This window comes from Aquarana catesbeiana, linkage group LG12 (assembly GCF_042186555.1).
Source record: "Aquarana catesbeiana isolate 2022-GZ linkage group LG12, ASM4218655v1, whole genome shotgun sequence".
Taxonomy (NCBI): domain Eukaryota; kingdom Metazoa; phylum Chordata; class Amphibia; order Anura; family Ranidae; genus Aquarana; species Aquarana catesbeiana.
The window spans coordinates 39,425,249-39,452,023 of NC_133335.1; the positions used below are offsets into that span (position 1 = coordinate 39,425,249).

The following is a 26,775-nucleotide window of genomic DNA, read 5'->3' on the forward strand; positions in this document are numbered from 1 at the left end:
ATATAGTGTTACCATAGTAACACACTACTACTCTGGGGAAGTGATCACGATTTGTTTGTTTTTTACACATTGTGATTGTTTATACCAGTGAATTTCACTGTTATAAGCAACCATTTTTACTGAATGAAACTGATTCATTCAGTGTGGTTTGTTGTGATTAGCTGATTGGCCACAGCTAATCACATGGTACAGATGGGCTGGGATAGGCCCGGTCTGTACCATGTGATCACAATGACCAATCACAGCTAGCAACACAATTGTACACATCGAATGGCATGAAAGGAAGTGATCCATTGTTTACAACTGTCATGTGATCTGCTGTGAGTGGTCACATGATACCGGCAGTGAGCAGGTACACTGACCGGCGGACACAGCCGGTGACAGATCACGCCGCAACGCAGTCTATTCTGGGAGGACGTCCTATGACATCCACCCAGAACGACTAATGTCCTGCCCAGCAGTCATTCAACAATAGGCTCGGTGGGAAGTGGTTAAAGCCCACTTGAACTTTCAGTTTAAATTTTCTAAATACATTCCAGGTACAGCAAAACAAAAGGTGTTTATGTCTTGTGTTTTATTTTCTTAAAGTAGCCACAGCCTGAATATAAAAGCCTGTTCCATGACAGCATGCTGCAGAGAAGGACCCTTTCTCTATGTTAGAGGTTCTGCTTCCACTCCGAGAGCAAGGGTCCTTCCCTGCAGTATGATGGTAGTGGGCAGGCTTGCTTTTTTTTTTTCAAGCTATGGCTGCTTTCTGAAGTAAATAAACGGTAAGACTGCACACTTAATGTATTTAGCTAATTAAACTAAACGTTTAATTGGGCTTTGAGGAAGCCTCACACTAATTTCCTCAAGATTATTTGCTTGTTTCCATAGTTGTAGTCATGTAGCCTGAATGGAGGAAACAGAGTCAGGTTGGTCTAGATACAAACACCCTGAGGAGAACACTAGGGTAGACCCAGGAAAAGTCTGGATGTGTGTCCAAGCATAGTTTTTTGGGGGGATGTAGAAACCTGATCTCCCTGTTAATCATCCCAGCACTGCCAGGTCCCCTTCCCAGTGGAGTCCAGTGCTTCTCCGTCATTCTCCAGTAGGTTAAATAAAAGAAATGGATAGATGAATGGAGTTGGAAGCTCAAGATCTCACCTCTGGGGGTCCTCAAAAATAATACAATGGCTGTATAAGTAAAAAGGAACATTTTGGTTGGTGATCTTCAATTTATAAGTCAATAAAAACAATAAGAAAAACGTGATGTAAATGTACAATTGTGTATTTCTGCAGTAAATGTCCAGCAGCAGTGAAAGTCATGAAATGGGTTAATCTTGACATCTGCCATGATGTCACCAGTTAAACTTCTACTGTATGGGGGCCTTGGCTTTTAAACTATATTTGAAGCAGTGTATATCCTGGCGGGATGGAAAATAAACATTCCACTGGTTCTAAACATGAGGCATACATTATATAAAACATGATGACTGGATATACAAATAAAATAGCACTAGCATAATCCAAAAATACACAACAGCTTAATCGTGCTAATACATCGACCCACCAGTGAGCATTCTGCTATTTATGCTGCTGTTCCTCTGTCTGGTTACCGGATATATACTTGAGGGGAGACGGGAATACAACAACATCAGTATGGTTATTGCTTTAGCCATTGCATTTGGGATTTTAATAACTGATTTGGAGATTTTTCTTCTAGGACAAAATGGCACTGCAAAGTCCTATAATGTATTATTTTGTCCTAATTGGCTTATCTTGGTAATAAACACATTTAATAAACAATAGGCTCAAATCACAAAGATTTAACACTCAGATAATCTATAAATCTATAATTTAATTATGTGACTGTAATTTACAAATCTCACAGGATGTAGCTGAAAAATAACTATCATTTTTTTTTTAAATAACTATCCTGTGACTGCTTTCTAAAGAATATAAATTGTAAGACTTTGCACACCTTTTTTGGTTTTGATGTACTTGAAATGTAGATTTAAATTGAAAGTTCAGTTGGGGTTTAACATGTGTCTGTTATGGCTATAGGGAGCACCTCAAGCAGTGTTTCCCAACCAGGATTCCTCCAGAGGTTCCCTGGGGTTCTCTAAGGGTTCCTTGAGCTGTGGCTGGATGACCTCCCATTTGATGGTGCCTGCATAGTTCCCAGGTACTTGGCAGAGCTGGTGGTATGACACCTATGATCTTTATTTCTGTCTATAAGTGGGGCATCGTGACCACCACTGGTCACCAGTGTAAGCAAGGGAGGACAGTCTTCCCACTGACCGCCAATGCAAGGGAGGACATTTTTCCCACTGACCGCAAATGCAAGGGAGGATATTTTAACCACTGACCGCAAATGCAAGGGAAGACATTCTTCCCACTGACCGCCAATGTACTGTAAGGGAGCACAGTCTTCCCACTGGCCACCAGTGTGAGGACATTCTTCACAATAGCCACCAGTGTAAGGGAGAACATTTTTCCCAATGGCCACCAATGTAAGGGAGGACATTTTTTCCATTGGCCACCAGTGCAAGGGAGGACATTTTTTTCTATCTGCCACCAGTGTAAGGGAGGGCATTCTTCTCAATGGCCACCAGTGTAAGGGAGGACATTTTTTCCATTCGCCACCAGTGTAAGGGAGGATATTCTTCCCAATGGCCACCAGTGTAAGAGGTCTTTTTCAACGTGCCTCCTATGAATTGGTTTTAGCAGGGGTTCCAAAAGACATGAAATTGATTTCAAGGGTTCACCTGGGGGTAAAAAGATTGAGAAAGGCTGACCTAATTAGTAGATTTTTTTTTTTTTTTTTTTTTCAGCAAAATGGCTGTTTTTTCAAGTTCCTTAAAATTGAACGGCATTGTGTTACGTATTCAGTTTAGGTGTTCAGTTTAGGTATACATAGTACTTAGTTTCCGTTTAAACAGTTGTAAAGATGGATTATGATTTTGGTTTGGTGTAAAGCAGAACATTAAACTGTAGACCATTGTTTGTCTCCGATCTTCCTGTGACTAACAATTATTTGCATGACTGAATGTTCCCGGGCTTCAGACGCTTTAGCTTCCTAGTAAACAGAGCACAGTACTAATAATATGAAAAAAGAAAGTGTGCGTTTCTGATCATTATAAAATGTCATTGTATTTGAGGAGCAATGGAATAGAACACAATAGAATAGAACATAGATGATAATTGTAGTTTTCTGAACATATTTAATAAGGCTGTAAATAGTGTAACAATGGTGAATGAAAGACCATAAATTAATACATTTTCATTCATGCAGGTAACATTGAAGCTGTATTCTGATTGGTTATTAGGAGTTAGCATACTTCACACATTGCCCTATGCCTTCTAAATATGCTTGAATTGGGAGCCATTTTGTGGGCAGCCTGAATGTGCATCAGATTTAGTTTACTAGAAAGCGGTGACACCACAACACATTCTGGGGCTTGTTTATTAATAAAGCATGGTAGGTTTGATGTAAATCTTCTACTTGTCTTACTGTGAGTCAGGCCTGGAGCCAACTCCATTTAGTTAGGAACCGGCAACAATGCAGCTTTGTCCTCACAGTCAGGGTAAGGAGGAGATGACATTTAAAGGTGAGTTAACTTCTAAATACACAATTGAAACACATACGTGGAAGTTGTTTGAGTTGCCAAAGAATTTGTATTTCTGTCGGTCCAGTCCTGAGGTTTATAAAGCTGTGTCAGAAGACCCAGCTAGGACAGTAATTTAACTTCTACTACAGTTAACTAGTACATGTTCAACTTGGTCACCTCCCCACCCTTTGATTAGATAACTAAAGTTGGCTACACATTATACAACTTTTGTTGTTCAATTTCCTTTTAGATTTACCTTCAACTATGTAGTGCAAGGGCCTGCCCGATTGCATGCAATTTGAAAGTGTTTAGGTTTGGCCTCATACTATATGGTTTTGGTAAATCTAAAGGAAAGTTGTACAAGAAAATTGTATAAAAGTTGTATAGTGTGTAGCCAGCTTAAGAAGCAGCCGCTGATCAATGACATGAGTTGTTAATGAGAACCCCACTGGGCAACATTGGAAAGAATGGCCAAGAAGCACTTCCTAATCATATTGGACCTTATTTATCAGTGTTATAAAAGACCAGTAAACCTAAAACAAATGAGTAAGGCCGGCCATACACAGAGAAAATTAGTTTCTTGCAACCCTGGGTTGCAGGAGAGAAATTCGCTCAATTCCCCCATCAACACAGATCATGTTGATGCGGGAATCCCTCCTACTGGGTCATTATCTTCCCCCAGCGGGGGGGGGGGGCAGCCATCCCCACTAGGAGACTACAGTGGTTATTGCTAGCGGCTATAAAAGCCACTAGGGATTTAATTGCAAGAGAAACCGGCAGGCTGGTTGGACCCAAGTTGATCGATCAATCAACTTGGTACATTCAGCCTGCCTATACACATTCAGTTGGTTCCTGCTGAACCGGCCAAGATTCAAACCGTGTATGGCCTGCCTTCAGTTAGCCATAGGTGCATGAGCTTTTCATCCACCATAAACAGTAAGGGTCCTCCTTTTGTAGATGAGATCCATTATGTGCAGTACATGATTTGGAGATTGCGGTTTGTGTTAACACTTTCAGATGTGAAAAGTTGAAAAGTACCAGGCTGGCTGACGAAACTCAGCTGGCGAATGGGATTTTATCCATGTCAGATTTCCTGGCCAGTGACTGCTCCTCAAAGATGAGGTCAAATATATCTGCACAATGCTAGTATCTTCACATTGTATTGAGATTACACCTATGGTAAAGGTTGCATGGAGCTCATACTGTGTGTGTGATGCACCCACCACATATACTTATACCATTAACCTGTGTTTTACTGAATTGATCAAGAACATAACAATGCTGGAGTTCCTTTACTATTGTAGCTAGATCTGTTTTGGAAGCATCATTGCTAGTGATAATACTATTTCACCACAAAAGGATTCTGTTTTATTTTTTGAACTGCCCACAAAATGGCTTTGTGCTCCAGGGTGCAGGGTACCTTTTTATTGTCTCTCCCGGGCTTCCTACATTGTGAGATCCTTCAATGACTTTTTATATATTTTGATTCTTGCAGCTCATGATCAAGAAAAGCACGAACGTGATTCCCAGGAAAAAGCAGGACAGGTAAGAAAATTTCTAATGTGAAAGGTAGGCGGGGGGCACCTGACCATTCAGATCTGCATTCCATAGCGGGTCACGTATAGCTCCTCAGACGTGGCTCTTAGTCCTTTCATAGCCTATGTGTCACCTGCTTCATTATAAACCATGTGCATGAAGCTATTCAGAACGTATGCGATCAACATGATTTTATTAAATGTTTTGGGCATATAGAATTGAATTAGTTTATGTAAATGTGGCTCACATGCTAAGAGACTTTTTTTGTTTAAAAAGTGTCTAAAGTGATAATAATTCTGCAGTAGGTACATTCTTATGGACCTATGGAGCCCCTTGGACACACAGGACCGCAACGTCTCTCCAAGTTGAGCGGAAAAAATATGTATAGTCAAAACTTTCGTTTCGAATAGAGCAAGGAAGGGTAAAACCTTGCCAGTTTGTTTTAAAAAAAAATATTCATACCGTATATACTCGAGTATAAGTCAACCTGAATATAAGCCGAGGCACCTAATTTAACCACAAAAAACTGGGAAAACTTAATGACTCGAGTATAAGCCTAGGGTGAGAAATGCGCAGCTACTGTAAGTGGAAAAGAGGGTCAACAATGCCCATTTGCATGCCTCACTGTGCCCATTTGCATGCCTCACTGTGCCCATTTGCAGCCATAGGTCCCCCGAACTTCAAACTCGGTAGTTAAGGGTTCCTAGATGCCCCCTAGCTGCAGCCAAAATTTGGGGTCTCTGGACCCAAAGGGTCCCGAAATGACATTGCTGCAGATGGACACAGTTGACTGATTTTGGGGCCCCGTATCCCGGGGCCACTTGCTGCTAGGAACCCCAAATTTGGTCTGCAAACCCAGTGGAACCAGCACTACAACATATCCAAAGTTGGGATTCCTAGCACCAAGTGGCCCCCGAGATACGGGGCCCCAAAGTTGGTTCGGAAAATGTCAAGCACTTTTCTGCAGCAGAGAATGACATTTTCCGAACCGACTTTGGGGCCCCATATCTCGGGGCCACTTGGTGCTAGGAACCCCAGCTTTGGATATGTAGTGCTAGTTCCACTGGGTTTGCAGACCAAATTTGGGGTTCCTAGCACCAAGGGGCCCCAAAGTCGGTTCGAAAAATGTCATTCTTTGCACCGGAAAAGTGCTTAACTTGAGTATAAGCCGAGGGGGGCACTTTCAGCACAAAAAAATGTGCTGAAAAACTCGGCTCATACTCGAGTATATACGGTATATTTTCCCTGTCTGTGACCCATTGAGGTTTTTAATTCCCCTCCTGTCCCAGAGATCGACCAGGTAACTGACATCTCTGCGAAGTGAAAATGATTCCCCCGTGGAGCATGTGTCACCTTTTTGTTATGGAGACAACTGTAACATTTAGAATTTCTGTCTTGGTGACAGTGGTCACCAGGGCAAATAGAGAGCAGAGAGACAGCAATGAAAAGCAGATAGGGGTTCTAACCCTTTTTCACTCCTGATCTAAAACCTAGGAAGAAAAGATTTGCACATACATACATATAATAATAATAATAATAATAATAATAAATTTTAAGCCCCTTGTCTCCTTACACTTAGTCCCACCCCTTGTCATTCAGCTATCAATTGTCAGAGCATCTTCCTGCCCTATGAAAGGGGTCATAGTGCCAGGATGGGGTGGGCATAACCATCATGCACTTGGTTTTGCCCAATTCGGCAGTGAATAGTAAATAAACTGTATTTGTTTTGAATTGCAGAGATAAATTTCATATTGAGCCCCTCTAACCCCTTCTACTTGCCACATATGTATAATTAGTATGACCAGCGTTCACATTCTAGTGTCATTACATCTCCCTCCTGAAATGAATCTCTCCTACAAAAAGCAGAGCTTCCTGTTTATAACTGAGCATCCCGGGGGCTCGTCAACAGCCGGAGTGCTGAAATTTGCCAGACACAGATTGATGCCTATTACATCTGTTGCTGTCAGTGAAGCCGTCTCCACCCAGAACCATACCAGAAATACAGGGCTCCTCTTTTTTTCTTCTTGATGTCATGCTTTTATTTTTTTACTCGTATTTTATTTTGTTGGCGGTTTCCTGTTTAATTTGTCGAACATGAATTAAAGTGCACTGTGACGCATGTGGGGGGGTGAGGTTCTGCTTTGTCTAGCTCAAGTTGTAGGGTAGTCCTCCTGATCCTCACTACAGTGCTGACATAGATAGTTGCATTGTTAAAAAGGATGAAAAAGACCAATGTCCATTAAGTTGAATATCCTAAAACTCCTTTTTAGCCTAGGGAGCATCCTTTGCCAAGGAAGGAAAAATCGAATATGCTCCCTGGATCAAAACCCCTTAAGGTGCCTCATTCACTCCATATTGCTATGTACATGTGCAGTGCAACATGATTTGAATGCAACGCACATTATTGTATGTAGTTAGAAAATGGATTTTAGGATGATGGACTTCATAGGCATAACACAGATATATATATTAAAAATATATTTATTACAAAAAAATAAAATCAAGACAATTACACAAAATTTCATAAATTATTCACAAAATGTGCCTATGAGCATAGACAACGCACCACCTACATACATATAGAATAATAACAATCGAAAAATCAGAGGACCAAACAGATCACTCTAAAGTATTAAGAGAATTGAAGATTGTAGTGTGTCACCTCTTCAATTCTTTTAATACTTTAGAGTGATCTCCGATCAACGGGTCCTCCGATTTTTCAATTGTTCTTATTCTATACGTATGTAGGTGGTGCGTTGTCTATGCTCATAGGCACATTTTGTGAATAATTTATGAAATTTTGTGTAATTGCCTTGATTTTATTTTTTTGTAATAAATATATTTTTAATATATATCTGTGTTATGCCTATAAAGTCCATCATCCTAAAATCCATTTTCTAACAATCTAATTTATCGGGACGTGGCAATTTCTATAAAAGTGTCGTATCCACAGTACCACTCTGTGGTGATATGAATTTTTAATCACATTATCGTATGTAAATGCAACACAACGCATCTGAAAAAAATAAAATAAAAAAGGATATAGAAAGGCACGCACCTTCAGTTTAGCTCTGGCCTGTTGTAAAAATACATACAGTATGCATTTTTCGCACTGCTCAACACCCAGGGAGCCCTTGCGGTGACTGTTGTTGATCAAATGCAGGAAACCCCAGTACCACACCTAGTGTACAGGAACCCTAAGGGTCTTGGATGGAGTTTGGGGGTAACAGGACTGCAAAATGCTCATCAACACATATAAATGCAATGCAACACACATACAAAAAGCATGCATTTGCAGGTTACTGCACATGGATTTTCAGGGCATCATCATGCATTTAAATGCAGTGCAGTATGGTGTAAAAGGATCCTTAGGCTGGTCATACAGGGAGCAAATTTTTTTTCCCCGCAACCACGGGATACAGGAAAGAAATTCGCTAGATTCCCCCATCAACACAGTGTTGATAGGGGAATCCCTCCTGCTGGGCCATTGTCTTTTCTCGGCGGGGGGGGGGGGGGGGGGGGGGGGAATAGTCATCCCCTCTGGGAGAAGACAGTGATTTATTGCTAGGGGCTACAGCAGCCATTAGCGATAACTGCAAGAGAATCCAGCAGGCTGGTTGTACCCAAGTTGATCAATCGGTCAACTTGGTACAGTCAGCCTGCCCATTCGAACCGTAATTGCTACCTTATACGTCACCTGTTGTAAGAAAATCACCCAACCCTTTGTTTTTAATATGTAATATATAACCCATCAGGTGCTAAAGGGGTATTGACCACGTTACAAGGAAAATTCTTACTTAACCCATTGCACTCTGCTATACACCCTCATGTATAGGTGTATAGTAGCGTGCAGCAAAGGGTTTCTTCAGAATATTTAGAAATGAAGCTTTAAATCTTAAACTCTTCCCTCAGGTCTCTTTATGATCCCAAAATATAAAGAGTGACTGCACTACAACAGTGGTTCTCAACCTCAGTCCTCAAGTACCCCCAACGGGCCATGTTTTGGGAACTTCCCTTAGATAAAATAGCTCTTATCAATACCATGTCATTGATATTGATTCAGAGCAGCTATGCAAATTAAAGGAAAATCTGAAAACATGGCCTGTTGGGGGTACTTGAGGACTGAGGTTGTGAACCACTGCACTACAACACGCAACTACACATGGAAAACAGTTGTTTTCTATGTGCCCTTGTGTTGATTATTGTTGATAAATGCAGGTCAACCAGCCTGGTGTAAACTAACTAGCCTTACTACTAATAGTAAATCAGAGGTGGGAGCGATTGGAGTCCTTGTATTGTATGCCTAAAGATGAATCTGGCCCGGCCAAGAATCAAGTTCCGTAACATAGTAACTATGGTTATAGCACTGCTCACACGTTTATCTTTTCCCGACCTGGTTGCTGCAAGGTCAATTGAATTGCATGCAAAGGTTGGGCCGTGTATGGTGGACTGACAGAAAATGTTATCCAGTTAGATTCGTTGTGCGGGTTACAAAATGACCCCCTGCAATCTGTTTTTGTGCTAGCACAAGTACTCTTTGCTCTCCTTACAAATTGCTCCAAGTGTCTTCCAGTCACTAGAAAGTAGGGGAGCCGCCAAATGCTCTTATTAAAATATTGCATGCTTTTAATTCCTGATCGACATTCTCATACTTCATAGAAAGCTTTGGTTTGTTTTTGCCTTTTTATTTTCACCATTTTATTTTTCTGTTCATGTAATGTTATGTTTTACATTCTGAAGACATCCTCAACTCCATCCCTTGCCAAACACTCTGCAGCCCGAAGCTCCACCATCCCTAAACGATCCCCTTCCGCTAGCACAGCCACCCAGAAAAAACCTTCCAGCCCCACAGTCCCTCCCACGAGGAGCATTACCCAGAGGGCATCCCCAGCCTCGTACCGCCCGCTGAGCACCCCTTCACGGGCAAAGGTAAGGAATGATCCAGCGTGAGCTAGTGGCAGATCTGATAACAACTGCTTGATTTGCCTAGGGCTATCCTCTTCATTCCATTAACTCCACTGCTAACTTTCATTCATTCTGTCATTTTTCTTTCATTATTTTACTTTCATTTTTGGCTTTTTTGCTTGATCACTGAAATGTGCTTGTGCAGTAATCGACATGTGAGGAGACTTAGTTCTTCTAGAGAAAAAAATACTTGTAAATTTGGGAGTACAGTTTACACATATAAAACGGGAAAATATGGTTTTCACTGGAACCTTGTGGGAGAATTCCAGATGACACTGTATCTACTTGCCCATAGGTTCCCATCCATGATTTCTGGCAGGTTAAGTCAGATGCTGGCTTATTTCTCAAAGACTTCAATGGTGAATGATCCCCATCAGTATTTCTTGTCCTGTCCAACTTGCTGCAGCCAGTACAAAACCAGATGATAGCGTTGGGCTCCCTGGATGGATCCTACCTAATGTGGGAGGGTCCAGCTGTAGTGTATGGCACCATTGTTGTGGCTAGAACACTGGACAAGACTGGAACTGTCATTGTTGGAGTCCCCAAAAGATATAATAAGCTAACAAATAGTTTTAGTCTAATGTTGCCCATTCATAACTGAAATATCAACTTTCGATAGAGCAGATTTTCAAGAGCCTGTACAAATATAAGGGGCCTAGGCAGGTTGACGTCATCCACGAAGACCATGGAAAGTCGGTGTTCGCCGAATGGTCCCCATAAAAGGAATTATGGGAAGGCATGTAGGAGTAGAAGTCATTATGGTTGAGTATTTTATACTCCTCCTGGGCAGTCATGGATGCGATTCTTTCTTCTCCAGCCACTCTGAAGTGACATAGGTGAAATAATTGGTTGTATAGCCTGTTTATACACTTGAAATGGCTGCACTGAGAGAGACCGTCACCCATCCAGAGTGCCAAGTCTCATAGAAGAATAGCCTGGGGTATGTCTACCCCACTTACTTGCCCTGTGTGAACTACTTCACACTAGGACATTGGATGTAGATGGCAAGCAGATCTCGTAAAGCAGTTTTGAGTGTGCCTTTTCTATGAACATTCTCTAATGCTACTGATTGCTAATTTCTGCATTTTACAAATAACAGGATGGAGTTGAGAATGCAGGGGGTAAGCCGGCTCCCAGAGGACCCACCAACACATCCAGAATCCCTTCAAAGACACCCACAGCGGTCCCAAAGACCCCCCCTGGCGGTAAGTCAGCTTGTTAGTGCCTACAAATGTATATACACCCAAAACAAAATTGTGCAAGATCACACACCCCTAACAACTTATTAAAATCAATTTCAGTTCTGATTGGTTGCTACAGATTTCTGCGCATTGTTCTTAAGCCATTCAAAGAGGGATTCTCATAAATTGAAAGGTCTGCAGTAGAAGCTCAGTAGTAAAGTCGTTTTTTTTATCTGTATTCCTACAGATATTACAGTGCCTTGAAAAAGTATTTATACCCCTTGAAATTTTCCACATTTTGTCATGTTACAACCAAAAACGTAAATGTATTTTTTGCGATGGACCAACATAAAGTGGCACATAATTGTTAAGTGGAAGGAAAGTGATAAATGGTTTTCCAAATTTTTTAAGTAAATATGTGAAAAGTGTGGCATGCATTTGTATTCAGCCCCCCTGAGTCAATACTCGTGTAGAACCACCTTTCACTGCAATTACAGCTGCAAGTCTTTTTGGGGATGTCTCTACCAGCTTTGCACCTTCTAGAGAGTGACATTTTTGCCCATTCTTCTTTGCAAAATAGCTCAAGCTTTGTCAGGTTGGATGGAGAGTGTCTGTGAACAGCAATTTTCAAGTCTTGCCACAGATTCCCAATTGGATTTAGGTCTGGACTTTGACTGGGCCATTCTAACACATGAATATGCTTTGATCTAAACCATTCCATTGTAGCTCTGGCTGTATGTTTAGGGCCGTTGTCCTGCTGAAAGGGGAACCTCCGCCCCAGTCTCAAGTCTTATGCAGACAGGTTTTCTTCTAAGATTGCCCTGTATTTGGCTCCATCCATCTTCAACTCTGACCAGCTGACCTCTCCCTGCTGAAGAAAAGCATTCTCACAACATGATGCTGCCACCATGTTTCACAGTAGGGATGGTGTGTTGAGGGTGATGTGCAGTGTTAGTTTTCCACCACACATAACATTTTGCTTTTAGGCCAAAAAGTTCAATTTTGGTCTCATCTGACCAAATGTTTGCTGTGCCCCCCACATAGCTTCTCGCAAACTGCAAACATGACTTCATATGGCTTTCTTTCAACAATGGCTTTCTTCTTGCCATTCTTCCATAAAGGCCAGATTTGTGGAGTGCACAAATAATTGTTGTGCTGTGGACAGATTCTCCACCCTGAGCTGTGGATCTCTGCAGCTCCTCGAGTTCTTGGCTGCTTCTCTGATTAATGCTCTCCTTGCCCGGCCTGTCAGTTTGTGGACGGCCATGTTTACAGTTGTGCCATACTCTTTCCATTTTCAGACGTTGGATTGAACAGTGCTCTGTGAGATGTTCAAATCTTGGGATATTTTTTTTATAACCTAACCCTGCTTTAAACTTCTCCACAACTTTATCCCTGACCTGTCTGGTGTTTTCCTTGGCCTTCATGGTGCTGTTTGTTCACTAAGGTTCTCTAACAAACCTCTGAGGGATTCACAAACAGCTGTATTTCTACTGAGATTAAATTACACACAGGTGGACTATTTATTTACTAATTAGGTGACTTCTGAAGGCAATTGGTTCCACTAGATTTTAGTTAGGGGTATCAGAGTAAAGGGGGCTGAATACAAATACACGCCACACTTTTCAGATATTTATTTGTAAAAAATGTTGAAAACCATTTATCATTTTCCTTCCACTTCACAATTATGTGCCACTTTGTGTTGGTCTATCACATAAAATCCCATTAAATACATTTACATTTTGGTTGTAACATGGAGATTTCTTCAAAGGTTGTTTGATTGTCTGAACTTTTCTGTGGGATTTGCGTATCCATTTTGGCTGGTTTGGTATGGGTGCTTTGTTGGTTATGGTCAATGTATATGCAGACTGGGCCTTATATAGCAAGGTGCCTCATGTAGGAAGTGTCTGTCTTTTGTTAGAGCCACCAATCTGCACGAAACAGTGATAGTAAGAGAATATGTCTGGGATTGGTGACCATGGGCCAGTATTGGACATTTGTAGACGAGACTGGTTAGACTTCAAGGTTTGTATAATTGGGTTCCTCTGAAACCTATGTTGTTTATAGGCTCATCTGCATGCAGCAAGTGCTGCCTCCTGTGCAACAAATGACAGGTGAAATAGGGAAGTTATATGAATAGATGGATTACAGTATGGAAATGTCAGCATTGTGTAATAAAAAGGGCCTGTACTATGGAAGCTGCACCCAAAAATAGTCAGGTAGAGGACAAAGGACTAATCCGTAGTATTCCCTGTGGTTTCCCAGCCGTTGATCTGTTCCCAGTGATTGACTCGCCATGCTGCACAGTGTTCTGCACGGTGTCTGTGTGGAGGCTGCCATCTTGGTAGAGGCAAGGCTTTGCTGCCTCATGTCAGAGCTTCCCTGTGATGACTGGTAATCGGATGACTGCTGGGGTAGTGATTCAAGGGATAGCAGATGCTGGGAGATGCTTGCACTGAGGAGCACAGTAGTGACATTACCAAATCTCACTCCAAATATCCTGAAACTAGCAATCGGATGCGCAGTGCCTTAGATCAGCCATTCTTAACCAGGGTTCCTCCAGAGGTTGCTAGGTGTTCCTTGAGCTGTGGCTGATAAATCACCTATTTGATGATGCCTACAGAGTTCAAGGTTCAGCACCACTTAGCAAAGCCAGCAGCATGACACCAAGTATCTTTTTAGCTGTCTTTAAACCCCCTTTCACACGAGGCGGACTCCGTTTCCACGGAGCCCGCCTCGGTCCGCCGGCTCAGCGGGAGATCAGTCCGTTGATCTCCGCTGAGCCGGCAGATGACAGGTCCCTCTCTTCTCACTGAGCGGGGAGGGGCTTGTCAGGCGCCACTGCCGCCTATGGAGGGATCGGATGAAAACGTACAGCATGTCCATTTTCGTCAGATCTCATCCGATCCGCCAGCGACGGACCTGGACGTAGGGCCATCCGTCTGCTTTTAGCGGATCGGACGGGGTCAGATGTCAGCGGACATGTCTCCGCTGACATCCGTCGCTCCATAGGCTAACATGGATCACCCGTTCAGGTCCGCCTGTCAGGCGGACCTGAACAGTCCGATCGTGTGAAAGGGGCCTAAGGGTGGCGTTCTGAATACCACTTTAAGGAGGACATTTTTCCTATTGACCACCAATGTAAGGAGCATTGTTCCTATTGAGCCCTCATGATTTGGTTTTAGGAAGGATTCCTCGAAACATGAAAATTATTTTTGGGGTTCCTCTAGGGTTAAAAGGTTGAGAAAGCCTGCCTTAGATGATATCACACAGCAGATATACAGCTGGGAGGCAGTGGGCATCTGGTTGAGGTTCATTGCAATTTATCAAAAAAAATTCAAAACAAAACTTAGATTGTTCAGGGCACAGCTTAGGCACAAGTAATCTGTCTAGATGTTCCCTACAAGACCGCACATCTCTACTGCCCAGAGCTAGTGTGCTCCATCCCTCCCCTCCCCAGGGGTGGAGAGTGCCCTGGCAGCCTTGAAGCACCTTCTGTCACAATGGCAGGGAAAAAAAAAACTATTGGGTATTTTAAGTTGGAGTCTATGTTCAATTATTGTATTATAACAATATAATTGTACATGATGTTCTATGTTTCATTGTATCACAATTTCATCACTAAATGTGTCTAGAAGAGGCTTTCCTGACCACATATCTGTTGTACGGTGTCAGACATTTGCTTATCATTTTGGATCTCACATCAGACTTGGCCTGCACCCTGGTGGCAGGCGTTCAATGGATTGTACATTCATTTGAAAAATGTTCTCCTGATTACAGGTATCGGAAAAGATCAGAAAAAGGTGCCATCCGGCATGGGAAAAGGTGAGCGGTTAATAGAATTGGGTGTCTTTGTGATGAAGTATTGCAATTGCCTTTAATTCCTATTGTTCTGTTCCTCATCAATTGACACTCATTTAGTATACCCTTTGGTGACCCCCACACACACACATTGATATGATCCCTGATCATTCAGTGCTAATAAACCGATGAAAAGTGATAAAAATCACAAGCTTAACCACTGCAGCCCTGGAAGGTTTTACCCCCTTAATGACCAGGCCATTTTTTGCGATACGGCACTGTTACTTTTAACTGACAGTTGCGCGGTCGTGCAGCACTGTACTCAAATAAAATTGATGTCCTTTTTTCCCCACATACAGAGCTTTCTTTTGGTGGTATTTGATCACCTCTGCAGTTTTTATTTTTTACGCTATAAACAAAAAAAGAGTGGCAATTTTGAAAAAAAAAAAACATTTTTTTTACTTTCTGCTATAAAATATATCCAATAAAAAAAATATAATTTCTTCATCAATTTAGGCCAATATGTATTCTGCTACGTATTTTTGGTAAAAAATCCCAATAAGTGTATATTGATTGGTTTGCGCAAAAGTTATTGCGTCTACAAGCTATGGGATAGATTTATGGAATTTATTTTTTTATTTTTACTAGTAATGGCAGCGATCAGCGATTTTTAGCGGGACTGCGATATTGCTGCAGACAAATCTAACACTTAGTGACACTTTTTGGTGGACCAGTGACACTAATACAGTGATCAGTGCTATAAAAATGCACTGTCACTGTACTAATGACACTGGCAGGGAAGGGGTTAACATCAGGGGCGATCAAAGGGTTAAATGTGTTCTCTGTGAGTGCTTGCTAACTGTGTGTGGGGGAGGTGCTCTGACTGGGGGGAAAACAGAGATCCATGTTCCTGCTTAGCAGAAACACAAGATCTCCATCTTCTCCCGTCAGAACGGCGATCTGCCTCTCTAGGAAACGAAAGCCGATTGGCTCTTCCTCTGTCCAATCAGCGCGCGGCCGTGTCTCCAGCGGCACGCGCACGCCTCCTAGAGGCTATTGTACGAAATAACGTACAGGTACATCATTTCGCCCAATAGAGCCACAGTACATGTATACGTCACTCGGTCGTAAGTGGTTAAAGACCCTCGAATTTAGTGAGCTCTCAATTAATTTTGTCAATTTGCGTGTGTGGGGGGAGAACCAATTGTAATTCAGATCGATTAAATTATGTGTTTCATAGGTCGTTTACATTCAACTGATATACATTTGATTGCGAAATGCAGGATTATATCTCTCCTCCGTACTTTGCATCATTTGATATTTTAATTGCTTGTTTGCAAATGCTCAGATCTAGATCAATTATAAATCGCAACGTGTATGACCGTCCCCTTAGGGTGTCTTGCATGCCATGTCTGTAACTTCTGAGTCTAAAGTGGCTGTCTGGCCATTGTGGCAGTTACCTAAAGACCATGTTTTTGGGATTATTCGTAGATTGGTCCATTCCCATGCATTAGCTGTAATGGACAATAGCTTACCTAACTCTCTCCACCCCCTGATAACGGTAATAAAATGCTACTGCTTAAAGCTTGGAAAAAAAATTATTGCAGTGCCTGTAAACCAACATTTAATTCCTAATCTGCAATTGCCAGCACAGTGGCTAAGTGGTTAGCGCTTCCGCCTAGCAGCACTAGGGTCGTCAGTTCGAATCCCAACCACAGCACTACCTGTCTGGAGTTTGCATGTTCTCCCTGTGCCTGTGTGGGTTTCCTCCGTGTACTCCAGTTTCCTCCCACACTCTGAAGGCATGCTGGGAAGTTAATTGGATCCTGTCTAAATTGGCCCTAATATGTATGTATGAATGTGAGCTAGGGACCTTTATATTGTAAGCTCCTTAAGGAGCATGTGTATGTGTAAAGCGCTGCAAAAATTTACAGCGATATGTAAGTGCCTGTAATAAATACCGGTAAATTGTCCAGATGCCCAACTGCTGATCTTCACACTCTACCAGTGCCAAATAATTTTCTGCATTTACCATACTTCCAGGTGAGGAGTGTCTGAGACCAGATCCCCTACTGAGTCCTGGGGCTCCTTTCACTGACCTTATATCATGACCTGTCCTGTAGTGGTGTAGGTAAAAATTAGAGGGGTGGGCAGCGAGACAGCCAAGTATTAAAGTGCTGCTAAACCCGGGACCCTGCATTCACTATATCTGGTCTCCCACAGTACACAGAACATGGAAATGCAATAGGTATTTTATCAGTTTATATTTACTAAAACTTTCTCATCAGCAGTATATAGCAGTCTTTTGACTTCTATCAGTTTCTAGTAAAGCTTGTAGGAGGAGTTTTCATTCTCCCCTGACCCTCTGTCTGGACAGTGCTGATTGGCCCTGTGCTGATCACATGCACCCTCCCAAGGGAAAAAAAAAAAAAACTCTCTAGCAATACACACCAAACTGAGCATGTGCAGCCCGTCCCCTGGCTCTGTAAATATCAGGTTGTTTTTTGGAGACAGTGAAAGAAGGGGAGGATTAGAGAAGACGGGATTAAACAGCCTTCATGCACAATGCAAAGGATTAACCCCTTAGGTTCCACAGTGAGTATAACAAGCATGCTTTACTGCAGGGGTCTCAAACTGGCGGCCCTCCAGCTGTTGCAAAACTACAAGTCCCATGAGGAATTGCAATGCTGACAATTACAAGCATGAATCCCACAGGCAGAGGCATGATGGGACTTGTAGTTTAGCAACAGCTGGAGAGCCGCCAGTTTGAGACCCCTGCTTTACTGCATATACAGACTGATTTTACTGTTATGGGTTTGTAACGCTTTAACTGAATTCTTTTGGCACTGCTTTAATTTTTTGGAAGAGACATGGTTACCTTAAAGTGATTGTAAGGCTTCGTTTTTTTTTTTTTTTTAAATAACAAACAAGTCATACTTACCTCCACTGTGCAGTTCGTTTTGCACAGAGTGGCCCCAATCCTCGTCTTCTGGGGTCTCCCAGCGGCGCTGGTAGCTCCTCCCCGCATCGTATAACCCCCTAGGAGAAGTGCTCTCCCAGGGGGTTACCGTGCGGGTGCGCTCCCGAGTCCATAGACGCAGAATGCCGGAATTGGCCCCCACCCCCGCATCATTGGATATGACTGACAGCAGCGGGAGCCAATGGCTGCACTGCTATCAATCTATCCAATTAAGAACCGAGGCAACGGGCAGAGCGCCTCTCCGGTGTGTGAATCACAGGACTCAGGTGAGTAAAACAGGGGGATGGGGCGCTGCCACCTTAATGCAAAGGATGCATCAAGGTGAAAAAACATGAGGGTTTACAATCCCTTTAACCTTTCACTGCACGGCATTTCAACAAACTCCTGCCCATTATAACAGCTGGGAATTAATTAACCTGTTTACTCCCAACTACATAGTAGAGATGAGTCAGGCAGCCATAAAGCCATCCTGGTAACTTCTACATGGCTGGGTAGTGTGTTAGGACAGTACTAGAATATTTCAAAAATGTTGTTATTTCAAAATATTTAGAAGCCGTAAAAAAAAAACCTTCCAATTTTTCTTTTGCTCTAGCTGAATCCCCGAAGTCTGGCGACAGAAGCGGATATAGCAGCCCCGGATCTCCTAGCACTCCCACAGGTCGATCCCGCACATCTTCATCACAGATGGCACCCAGCCGGGAACCCAAAAAGGTTGCCATTGTGCGTACTCCTCCTAAATCTCCCGCTTCTGCCAAAAGCCGTCTTCAGCCAGTCCCAAGCACAGCCCCAATACCAGACCTGAAGAACGTCCGATCCAAGATTGGCTCCATTGATAACATTCGACACACGCCAGGAGGAGGCAAGGTATCTGAGCATTGTCCGGGGTCTGTTGGTGAACATTTCATGAAGATTGAAGGATGCAGAATACAGAGGGGCTGGGTAGAAAGGGCTGTATCAAGGTGGAAGTGTTGGAGATAATTGAGGCCATTAGGTATTAAAGTAATACTAAAACGTAATGTTTTTTACCCTAATGCATTGCTCGCATTAAGGTAAAAAACTTTTCTAATTCTCTAATGAAATCCCAAGATGTGTTGTCAGCCCTGTCTAGTTGTCTTCTGCTGGAGGGGGGAGTAGTCCAGCAGAGGAGAACTTCAGCAAGGCTGACAACACTGCTTGGGACGTCAGCTCCATACAAGAAGTTAGGAGCTCGCTGGATTTCTAGGAGAGCAAAAGGAGGTTTCATCCCTTGCAGATAAAGAAATGTGCATACATTGCAGAGATTGAATGTTTTATCCAGACGTACCCTGAAAGGGAAACCTTTCCTGTTAGAAATGGAGGCTACCATTCTTGACTTCTTATTCTTTACATTTTTTTTTCTCTGGCCATCATGCTTCCATACTTTGAGTCACTGACCCGGAACAAGTATGCAGATAAGGCTGTCTTGACTTTCCTGGTCTACCCATTTTTTTCAGGTCAGTGCCTTAAAGTAGTATTCCGAGATATACCTAACAAATCTTAAAACTGCTTCCTCCCCTTCCTAACACCTAAACTGTGTAAGAAATATCTGTATACTAACCTATTTTCAGGCTGCTCTGGGTATAATCATGTGATTGGCTCACCTGTGTCTGCTAGCCGCAGCTTCAGGGGAGAGAAGGGAGCGCCGACAATGGATGGGCCATAGTAAGCCAATGGATGAGCCATAGTAAGTCTATGGATAATGTCACTGCTTCCAGAAACTCCAGCCATTGTAGAGTGCTCTTTCTTCTCCCCCAGTAGCCGGCACTGCCTGACACAGGGGACAGATTATGTGGCCGGACGGCAGTGGTCTGATAATAAGGTAAGTATACAGATCTTCCTTCCCCAGGTAGTCTGTATAGGTGGTAGGAGGGAGCAGTTTCAAGATTAGTTAGAGATATTATATATATATATATATATATATATATATATATATATATATATACATACAGGAATTTACTTTAAGTCAGGGAGTTAGTGTAATATCCTGGGGTACTAGCAATTTCAGAAAGTTCAGCAATGGCAGACTCCATCATTCTTTCAGGAAAGGCTTACTGTTAGGAATTTTAGACAGTTGTGTATCATTTTATTCATCAAAGCAGACTTGATTTCTGTTTACATGCTTTTCTTTTGCAGATACACTAATTAAAAGTCGATTTTTATTTTTATTTTTTGCCAACACTTCTTCCTGTCTTGTCTTCCACCTGGATTGGTGGTCAGGCCACAATGGGCCCATGCCCAATGAGACTTCGTAGCATTGGCTACCCTTAGACCCCATTCACACCTGAGCATTTTGTAGCTTGAAGCCTTAAGCTACAAAACACTGGAGGGGGAAAAAAATCAATTATTCTCTATGGAGATGGTTCACATCTCCACTCCAAAATGCCTGAAGCTCAAACAAGTTCTGGAACTTTTTTTTTTTTTTAAGGCAGATTTGGGCATTTTTCTGCTTTTTACATTGGTGACCTTTTGACCTGTACAAAATTGCGCGACTTTCTGCCTGAAAACGCTACGCTCAGGTGTGAATGGGGACTTATAGTATGAACTAGTACAATGGTAATAGTACTCATCCAGCTGTCAGTTTATTACTATAGAAGATGATGAAAATTAAAAGCTATAACAAAGACAACTAGGGAGGAGGGAAGGAGCTTTGTAAAAGACATGCTGATTGCCATAATTTTTTGTTGTCCACCTTCTCTTCCTGTCATCTCATTTGATTGCTACATTTCCACATCTCTCTCTGCTTCACGCCACTCCGATCACTCCCGCTTCATGCCATCTGCTGCCCGTTTCTTTTTCTGCTCTGTTTTACCACCTGCGCCTACCTGGTTCCCTCCCGCAGGTGCAGATTGTCCACAAGAAAATTGATGTCAGTACTGTTCAGTCCAAGTGTGGATCCAAGGACAACCTGAAGCATGTCCCTGGGGGAGGAGCAGTGAGTGACACACTCTCTCCGTACAGATACACTGACCACCAACCAATCAGCCGTCACCAGCCGCGCCATCATGGCGTCCTTTCTGCTTGTTTGCTGCACTTTGATTTTTCTCATTCTGGCTGCATGCACCCAACGCTGACACACTGTAATAACTTCCTACTGAAAGCTGAGATTATACTTTTTACAGGATTAACAAGTGTCTTGGAATAACAGAAATCACCACGTTTCTATATATACTGGTTCTGTATGCTACATTGCATGCAATTGCGCATATGGTTTACAGTGTAGAGAGAGCAAAAAAAAAGAACACCATTTATTGTAATACAATCTAATACCATTTAAAATCATTGTCTATGTGAGCAGCACATTTTTACAAAACTATGAATAGAATGGTGCTGTCTTTAGAGAGCAATACTGCTCTCTCACTGCATGAGATGTGGTTGTATTAAAGAGTAATAATACCTAGTTCTGATTTCATAATTTGCAAGCTTTGGTGTAAGACAATCTAGAGAGAGTTCATTGGGGTGACTGTCTCACATGCCCTTCTACCTAGAGCAGAAGTCTCAAAGTGGCGGCCCTCCTGTTGCGAAACTACAAGTCCCATCATGCCTCTGCCTGCGGGAGTCATGCGTGTACTGTAAGGCAACTTTCACACATGCGAACCATTCAAATCCGCCTGTCAGTTTTTCAGGTGGATCTGAACGGTCACTCCATACAGCTCTATGGAGCGTCGGATGTCAGCGGTAACATGTCCGCTGACATCCGATCTGCTCCACAAAATCCAGACGGATGGATGTCCTATTTTCCATCTGTCTGGCGGATCGGATGAAAACGGACAGGCAGTCCGTAATCATCCGATCCCCCCCCATAGGGGAGAGCTGACTCTCCTTCAGGTCCGTCCCTGAACAGAGTGCAGAGATGGACTTGTCATTAATCAATGGAGCGATCCCCGCTGAGCAAGCGGAGTAGTGAAAATGGACAGCCCCGGGTGAGAGGGGCCTAACTGTCAGCCTTGCAATGCCTCATTGGACTTGTAGTTTCGCAAGAGCTGGAGGGCCAGTTTGAGACCCCTGATCTAGACAAATTTTGGCCACCGCTCTGCCATCCCTAGTTGTCAGCTGTTCCCCTTTCTCTAAAATCCCTTAATGGGCTCTCTTCTTTATTCTTTTTGTAGGCCACAAGTTAAGTCCCCTGTTTCTAGCCAAGCGTGTTCTTGTCCCTCCCCCTCCCCCCCGTTGACAGTGATAGGCACATTCCTCTATTGAAGAATCCCTCACTAATTTTGGTAAAGCCTCACAGCCTATTAGATGTTGGGGGGACTTTTTGTCCTCAAAAGAAAAACAGTTTTGATGGATTTCTAGATCCCGTTAGGAGACCCTAAGGCTGTAATGGTGAACCTTGGCACACCAGATGTTTTGGAACTACATTTCTTATGATGCTCATGCACTCTGCAGTGTAGTTGAGCAACCGTTCTGTTGATATTTAAGTGATGGTTTCAGTGCGGCGCCTGTGCCCCTTTAAAGACGCCAGGTGTGACGAAACATGTAGGGCGGTGCTACGTACTGACACCATCACGCCCCATGTGATCTTTTTGGTATACAGGTGTTCACTTTTAAGTTTTTGCCAGCTATTTGTATGTACTGTACGGAGGACGCCAATCCCTACGTTTGTGTTTTTTACTCTTAGCAATAAACGTTCTTTTTTTACGATATCACACTATCGGAATTTCTTTTGCCACTTCACACTTGCGGCTCTACGGGCCCACGAGTGATGGTTCCGACCGGAAGTGTCACTTTTTGCCTTGGATCACCTCGGGGATGTGAGGCTACGAAGCAAGAGGAGTTCCGCCTAGCCCGTGGTGAGGGCTACATCTGTTTGTAATTCCGAACCGAAGTGTTCCTTCTCTCTTGGATCATCACGGGAACGGGAGGCTACAAAGTAAGAGGAGTTCCATCTAGCCCCTGCAGAGGGCCATATGTGCTTGCGATCCTATTTGGGGGGTCCACTGTTTCCGGCAAGGGCATTTACTTATCAATTGTGATTAACTGGGGATTCCTCTTCATCTCTCCTCCTACTCCTATCTCCGGTGAAGGTGTCCGACTCCTGGACGGTCGCTCCCTCCAGTGGACTTGCCTCCCCCCCATCAGTTATCTTTTTTCAAACTGCTCAAGGAATCTCTCTCTTCTTTTTTGTTTATCTGTTTATCAAGTGATTTTATTTATCTTTGGTTCACTTATTTACTGATTTTTGCTTTTGAGCGCGGTATATTTCTCTTTTTTCCATGAGCATTATAGGGAATATAGTTCCAAAACATCTGGGGTGCCAAGGTTCACCATCACTGCCCTAAGGCATCAGTAATACGGGACGGTCACCCGACTTCCCAAGTTTTACCTAGAGCAGAAGTTGCCTTTGCAGATTTAAGCTGCAGTAACAACTGCTGATAAAATCTGGTATTGCAGCAGAATTTACACAAAGACTCTCTTAAATACTGGATTTTCTATGAATGGTTGCAGTGTGAATATGATTACAGGATCTCAAAGTATGCCTGCAATACAGGGACCAGCATCCAAGTCAAGAGATTTCCACCTAATATTAACACCCGTTAGATTTTACAGCTGCTTTCTCTAACCAAGCTAGCATTTAATGGACTTTCTAATCGTTACGAATGAATCTAATCTTATCCTGTAAATATAACTCTTTTGATTGTATTGCTTTTTTTCCCTTTAAATGCACCTGTGGCCTAGACACTTTTATGCATGTTGCCATTATATGGGCAGGATCCATGACTAAATCTCTGGAGAGGGATTGATGATGCTGCAGTTACACCACTTCTACTGTGCTCAGAATGGCTGCTTTCTGTGTTTAGGTGGCAGATGCACTTGGATGCTGGATCGGACACTAAATTCTTGAATAACTGCTGACATTTGTTTGGGGTTTATAAGTAATATTGTCTCTTTGCAATCCTCAGGTGCAGATCACACACAAACCAGTTGATCTCTCACGTGTTACATCCAAGTGCGGATCTATGGGCAATATTCATCACAGGCCAGGTACAGCCCTCTTTTCATAACTGGACAACACTAGTAAAAGTTTAATGCCAGCCCAAAACAACTTTTTTTTTTCTTATTAATTGAAATAGGAGAAAGGGGTTAGAACACAGAAGACAAAAAAACTGGTAGAAGTTCTGCTTAGTGACATTTCACTTCCTGACTACATAGGCAGTTGGCGCAGAACTGTCCTTTATAGGGGCGCAGCCAGCAAGAAAAATCTGCTAGAGGTGTAAACGCGCCCTTATCTTGTAACCTGTAGGAGAGGCTAAAAACATATGTTTGTATTATAGGTCTAATTACCTCAAAACTAGCATGAGCATTTTGCCCTGGCAAGGCCAACTAACTGCACAGGCTTAGCCAAACTTCTATTTTGCATATACAACTAACTGTAGAGACATGGTGCAGAAGTCTTGTCTACGCTGCCTGCTCATCTTCTAGACCTAAAATGGGCCATGCTTGCAGCATCGGAATAAAATCCCCTCTCCAATCTATGGAAAGTTACTGTGTAGGCAACAAGATCTGAGCATTGGGGTGGTAAACACTGCAGGCTCTTGCCACCGTATATGAGTAGGTAGGTCCTTAGGGAAAGTTTAGCATAGATTTGGGGGTGGGGCAGTGTTCGGTTGTTATGTTTATGGGAAGGCAGGGCAGTTTTGGTTTTTGTAACGGTCTGCTAGACGTAAACTGTTACATTTCTGTTGTAGGCGTCACAGTGTTGACGAGCTACCCTTCAGAAGTATGTCCAAGTTTTCTCATCACTTGCCCTTTTTCGCTGTTACAGGTGGAGGTAACGTAGAGGTGAAATCAGAGAAGCTGGATTTTAAGGAGAAGGTCCAGTCTAAGATTGGCTCACTGGACAATATTACTCATACACCTGGCGGAGGGACCAAAAAGGTAATGTGTGTCCCCCTTTCCACCAGCAGAATGAGATAGTCCACTGCTGCTCCCTTTATGAACATAGGCAGAGATCCTATGATGCGATCCTCCTTCCAGGCTGTAATGCTGTTGTAAGAGCTATGACAACCATTTACAAAGGTGTTTGGTACCTTGTAAAACCCCTATCATTACTAAGATGTTGCACTTTAATCTCCATCTTATGCTTGCGCAACCTAGGGCCCGCCAGCTGATGCAGAACTACAAGTCCCATCATGCCTCTGGGAGTCATGCTTGTAATGCCTCATGGGACTTGTAGTTCTGCAACAGCTGGAGGGTCACAGATTGAGCACCCACGTTCTAATCTATGCTTTTCTGCAGGAGGTGGGTTTTTTTTTCTTGTGGAGCAAAAACGGACCCTTCCATTCCCATCTGCAGCAATCCTAATTAACAGCTACTAATATCTTCCACATCTGAATGGTGTGGTGTGGACAGTCTACTTAAGGAAAGCTATACTTTGAAACAAAAATTAATGTGATGGAGGCTTAGTTTCTGTAAAGCTGACGTCAAGAATTAAATTAAAGCCCACTTAATTGATGGTATAAAAGGAGATACTTTTCTTTTAGTTGCAGTCCCTAAATAGGAAATCACCATTACAAGGTTTTTCGGGGCAGGTGAATTACTCATAGTCCTCCACCTCAGCACTAGTGTAGAAGACTGGTGATTAAGACTAATTTCACACTGTGGCGGGCGTCAGCGGTAAAGCGGCGCTATTCGGCCGCTAGCAGGGCAGTTTTAACCCCTGCTAGCGGCTGAAAAAAAGGTTAAAACCACCCGCAAAAGTGCCATTGCAGTGGCAGTTTGGCGGTGCTGCCCCATTGTTTTTAATGGGCAGGGGCGCTGTAGGAGCGGTGTATACACCGCTCCTACATCGTTGCAAAGATGCGGCTTGCAAGACTTTTTTTTTTTTTACCGTCCTGCAAGCGCATCGCTCCAGTGTGAAAGCCCGAGGCAGGAGACACTCTTTACAGGCACTATTTTTAGCGCTGTAGCGCCTCAGTGTGAAAGTAGCCTTAAGGGCAATTAGGGTAGTGTTCTTTGTTTTTGTCCCCACCCCCTTTAGGTGAGTTGTTCAATGTAAAAGGGATGCATAGTCACAGCAGGGGGGCATCCACTCCCCCATTGTGAGTATAGACCTGGTGTGTGCCAAGCTGGTATCTTGGAATAAAAAATATACGCAGTGTACACTAAGGCTGGCCATACATGGTTTGAATTTTGGCCAGTTCAGCAGGAAACGACCAATCAACTTGGGTACAACCAGCCTGCTGGATTCTCTTCTGATTATTGCTAGTGGCTTCACCGTCCCCGCTGGGAGCAGACAATGGCTGGGCAGTAGGGGGGTAGCACTGTCTGTGTTGATGGGGGGGAAATTGTGCAAATTTTTCCTGCAACCAGAAGGAAATTTGCACTGTGTATGGTCAGACTAAGATGATTATATTAGGGGGGATATTCCTTTCTTTACTGTCCTTGGATCCAAAGTTTACAATAACGTTAACATGATGGTCAGAAGCAGTGCAACGAGCCCAAGATGTCTCCCCTGAGTTATTACAGCCAAAAAGACTTGTTATCCTGGAGCTGGCAGTAGAAGCTGATTTCTTAGGGCAGCAGCCGTGGACATCTCGCTGCAGTGTTCTTCCAATGTATGACTAACTGGTCTCTATGAATTTTTGTGTGTGTTGATGCTTCTAATAACAGTTTGTAAGCACTTCTCTCTAGCTGCGTTGAGCAGAACCTGGCTTTACTTCACACTTTTTCTGCAGAACCAAAGCTATATCTATTCCGCTCC

The 26,775-nt window shown here is 43.0% G+C and overlaps 1 protein-coding gene across 10 annotated transcripts in view; it reads left to right on the plus strand.

Moving 5' to 3' along the window:
- LOC141114125 (microtubule-associated protein tau-like) overlaps window positions 1-26,775 on the plus strand; it is a 115,342-nt gene that overhangs the window by 76,006 nt on the left and 12,561 nt on the right. For 7 of the 10 annotated variants that reach the window (XM_073607619.1, XM_073607616.1, XM_073607617.1 and 4 more), the window contains exons 6-13: window positions 5,089-5,138; window positions 9,870-10,058; window positions 11,194-11,299; window positions 15,056-15,100; window positions 18,649-18,920; window positions 20,914-21,006; window positions 23,975-24,056; window positions 24,838-24,950. In XM_073607619.1, coding sequence (XP_073463720.1) covers window positions 5,089-5,138; window positions 9,870-10,058; window positions 11,194-11,299; window positions 15,056-15,100; window positions 18,649-18,920; window positions 20,914-21,006; window positions 23,975-24,056; window positions 24,838-24,950 — 950 coding nt within the window. The remainder of the gene's footprint in view (window positions 1-5,088; window positions 5,139-9,869; window positions 10,059-11,193; window positions 11,300-15,055; window positions 15,101-18,648; window positions 18,921-20,913; window positions 21,007-23,974; window positions 24,057-24,837; window positions 24,951-26,775) is intronic. The other 3 variants (XM_073607621.1, XM_073607620.1, XM_073607622.1) reach the window with 2 other exon arrangements.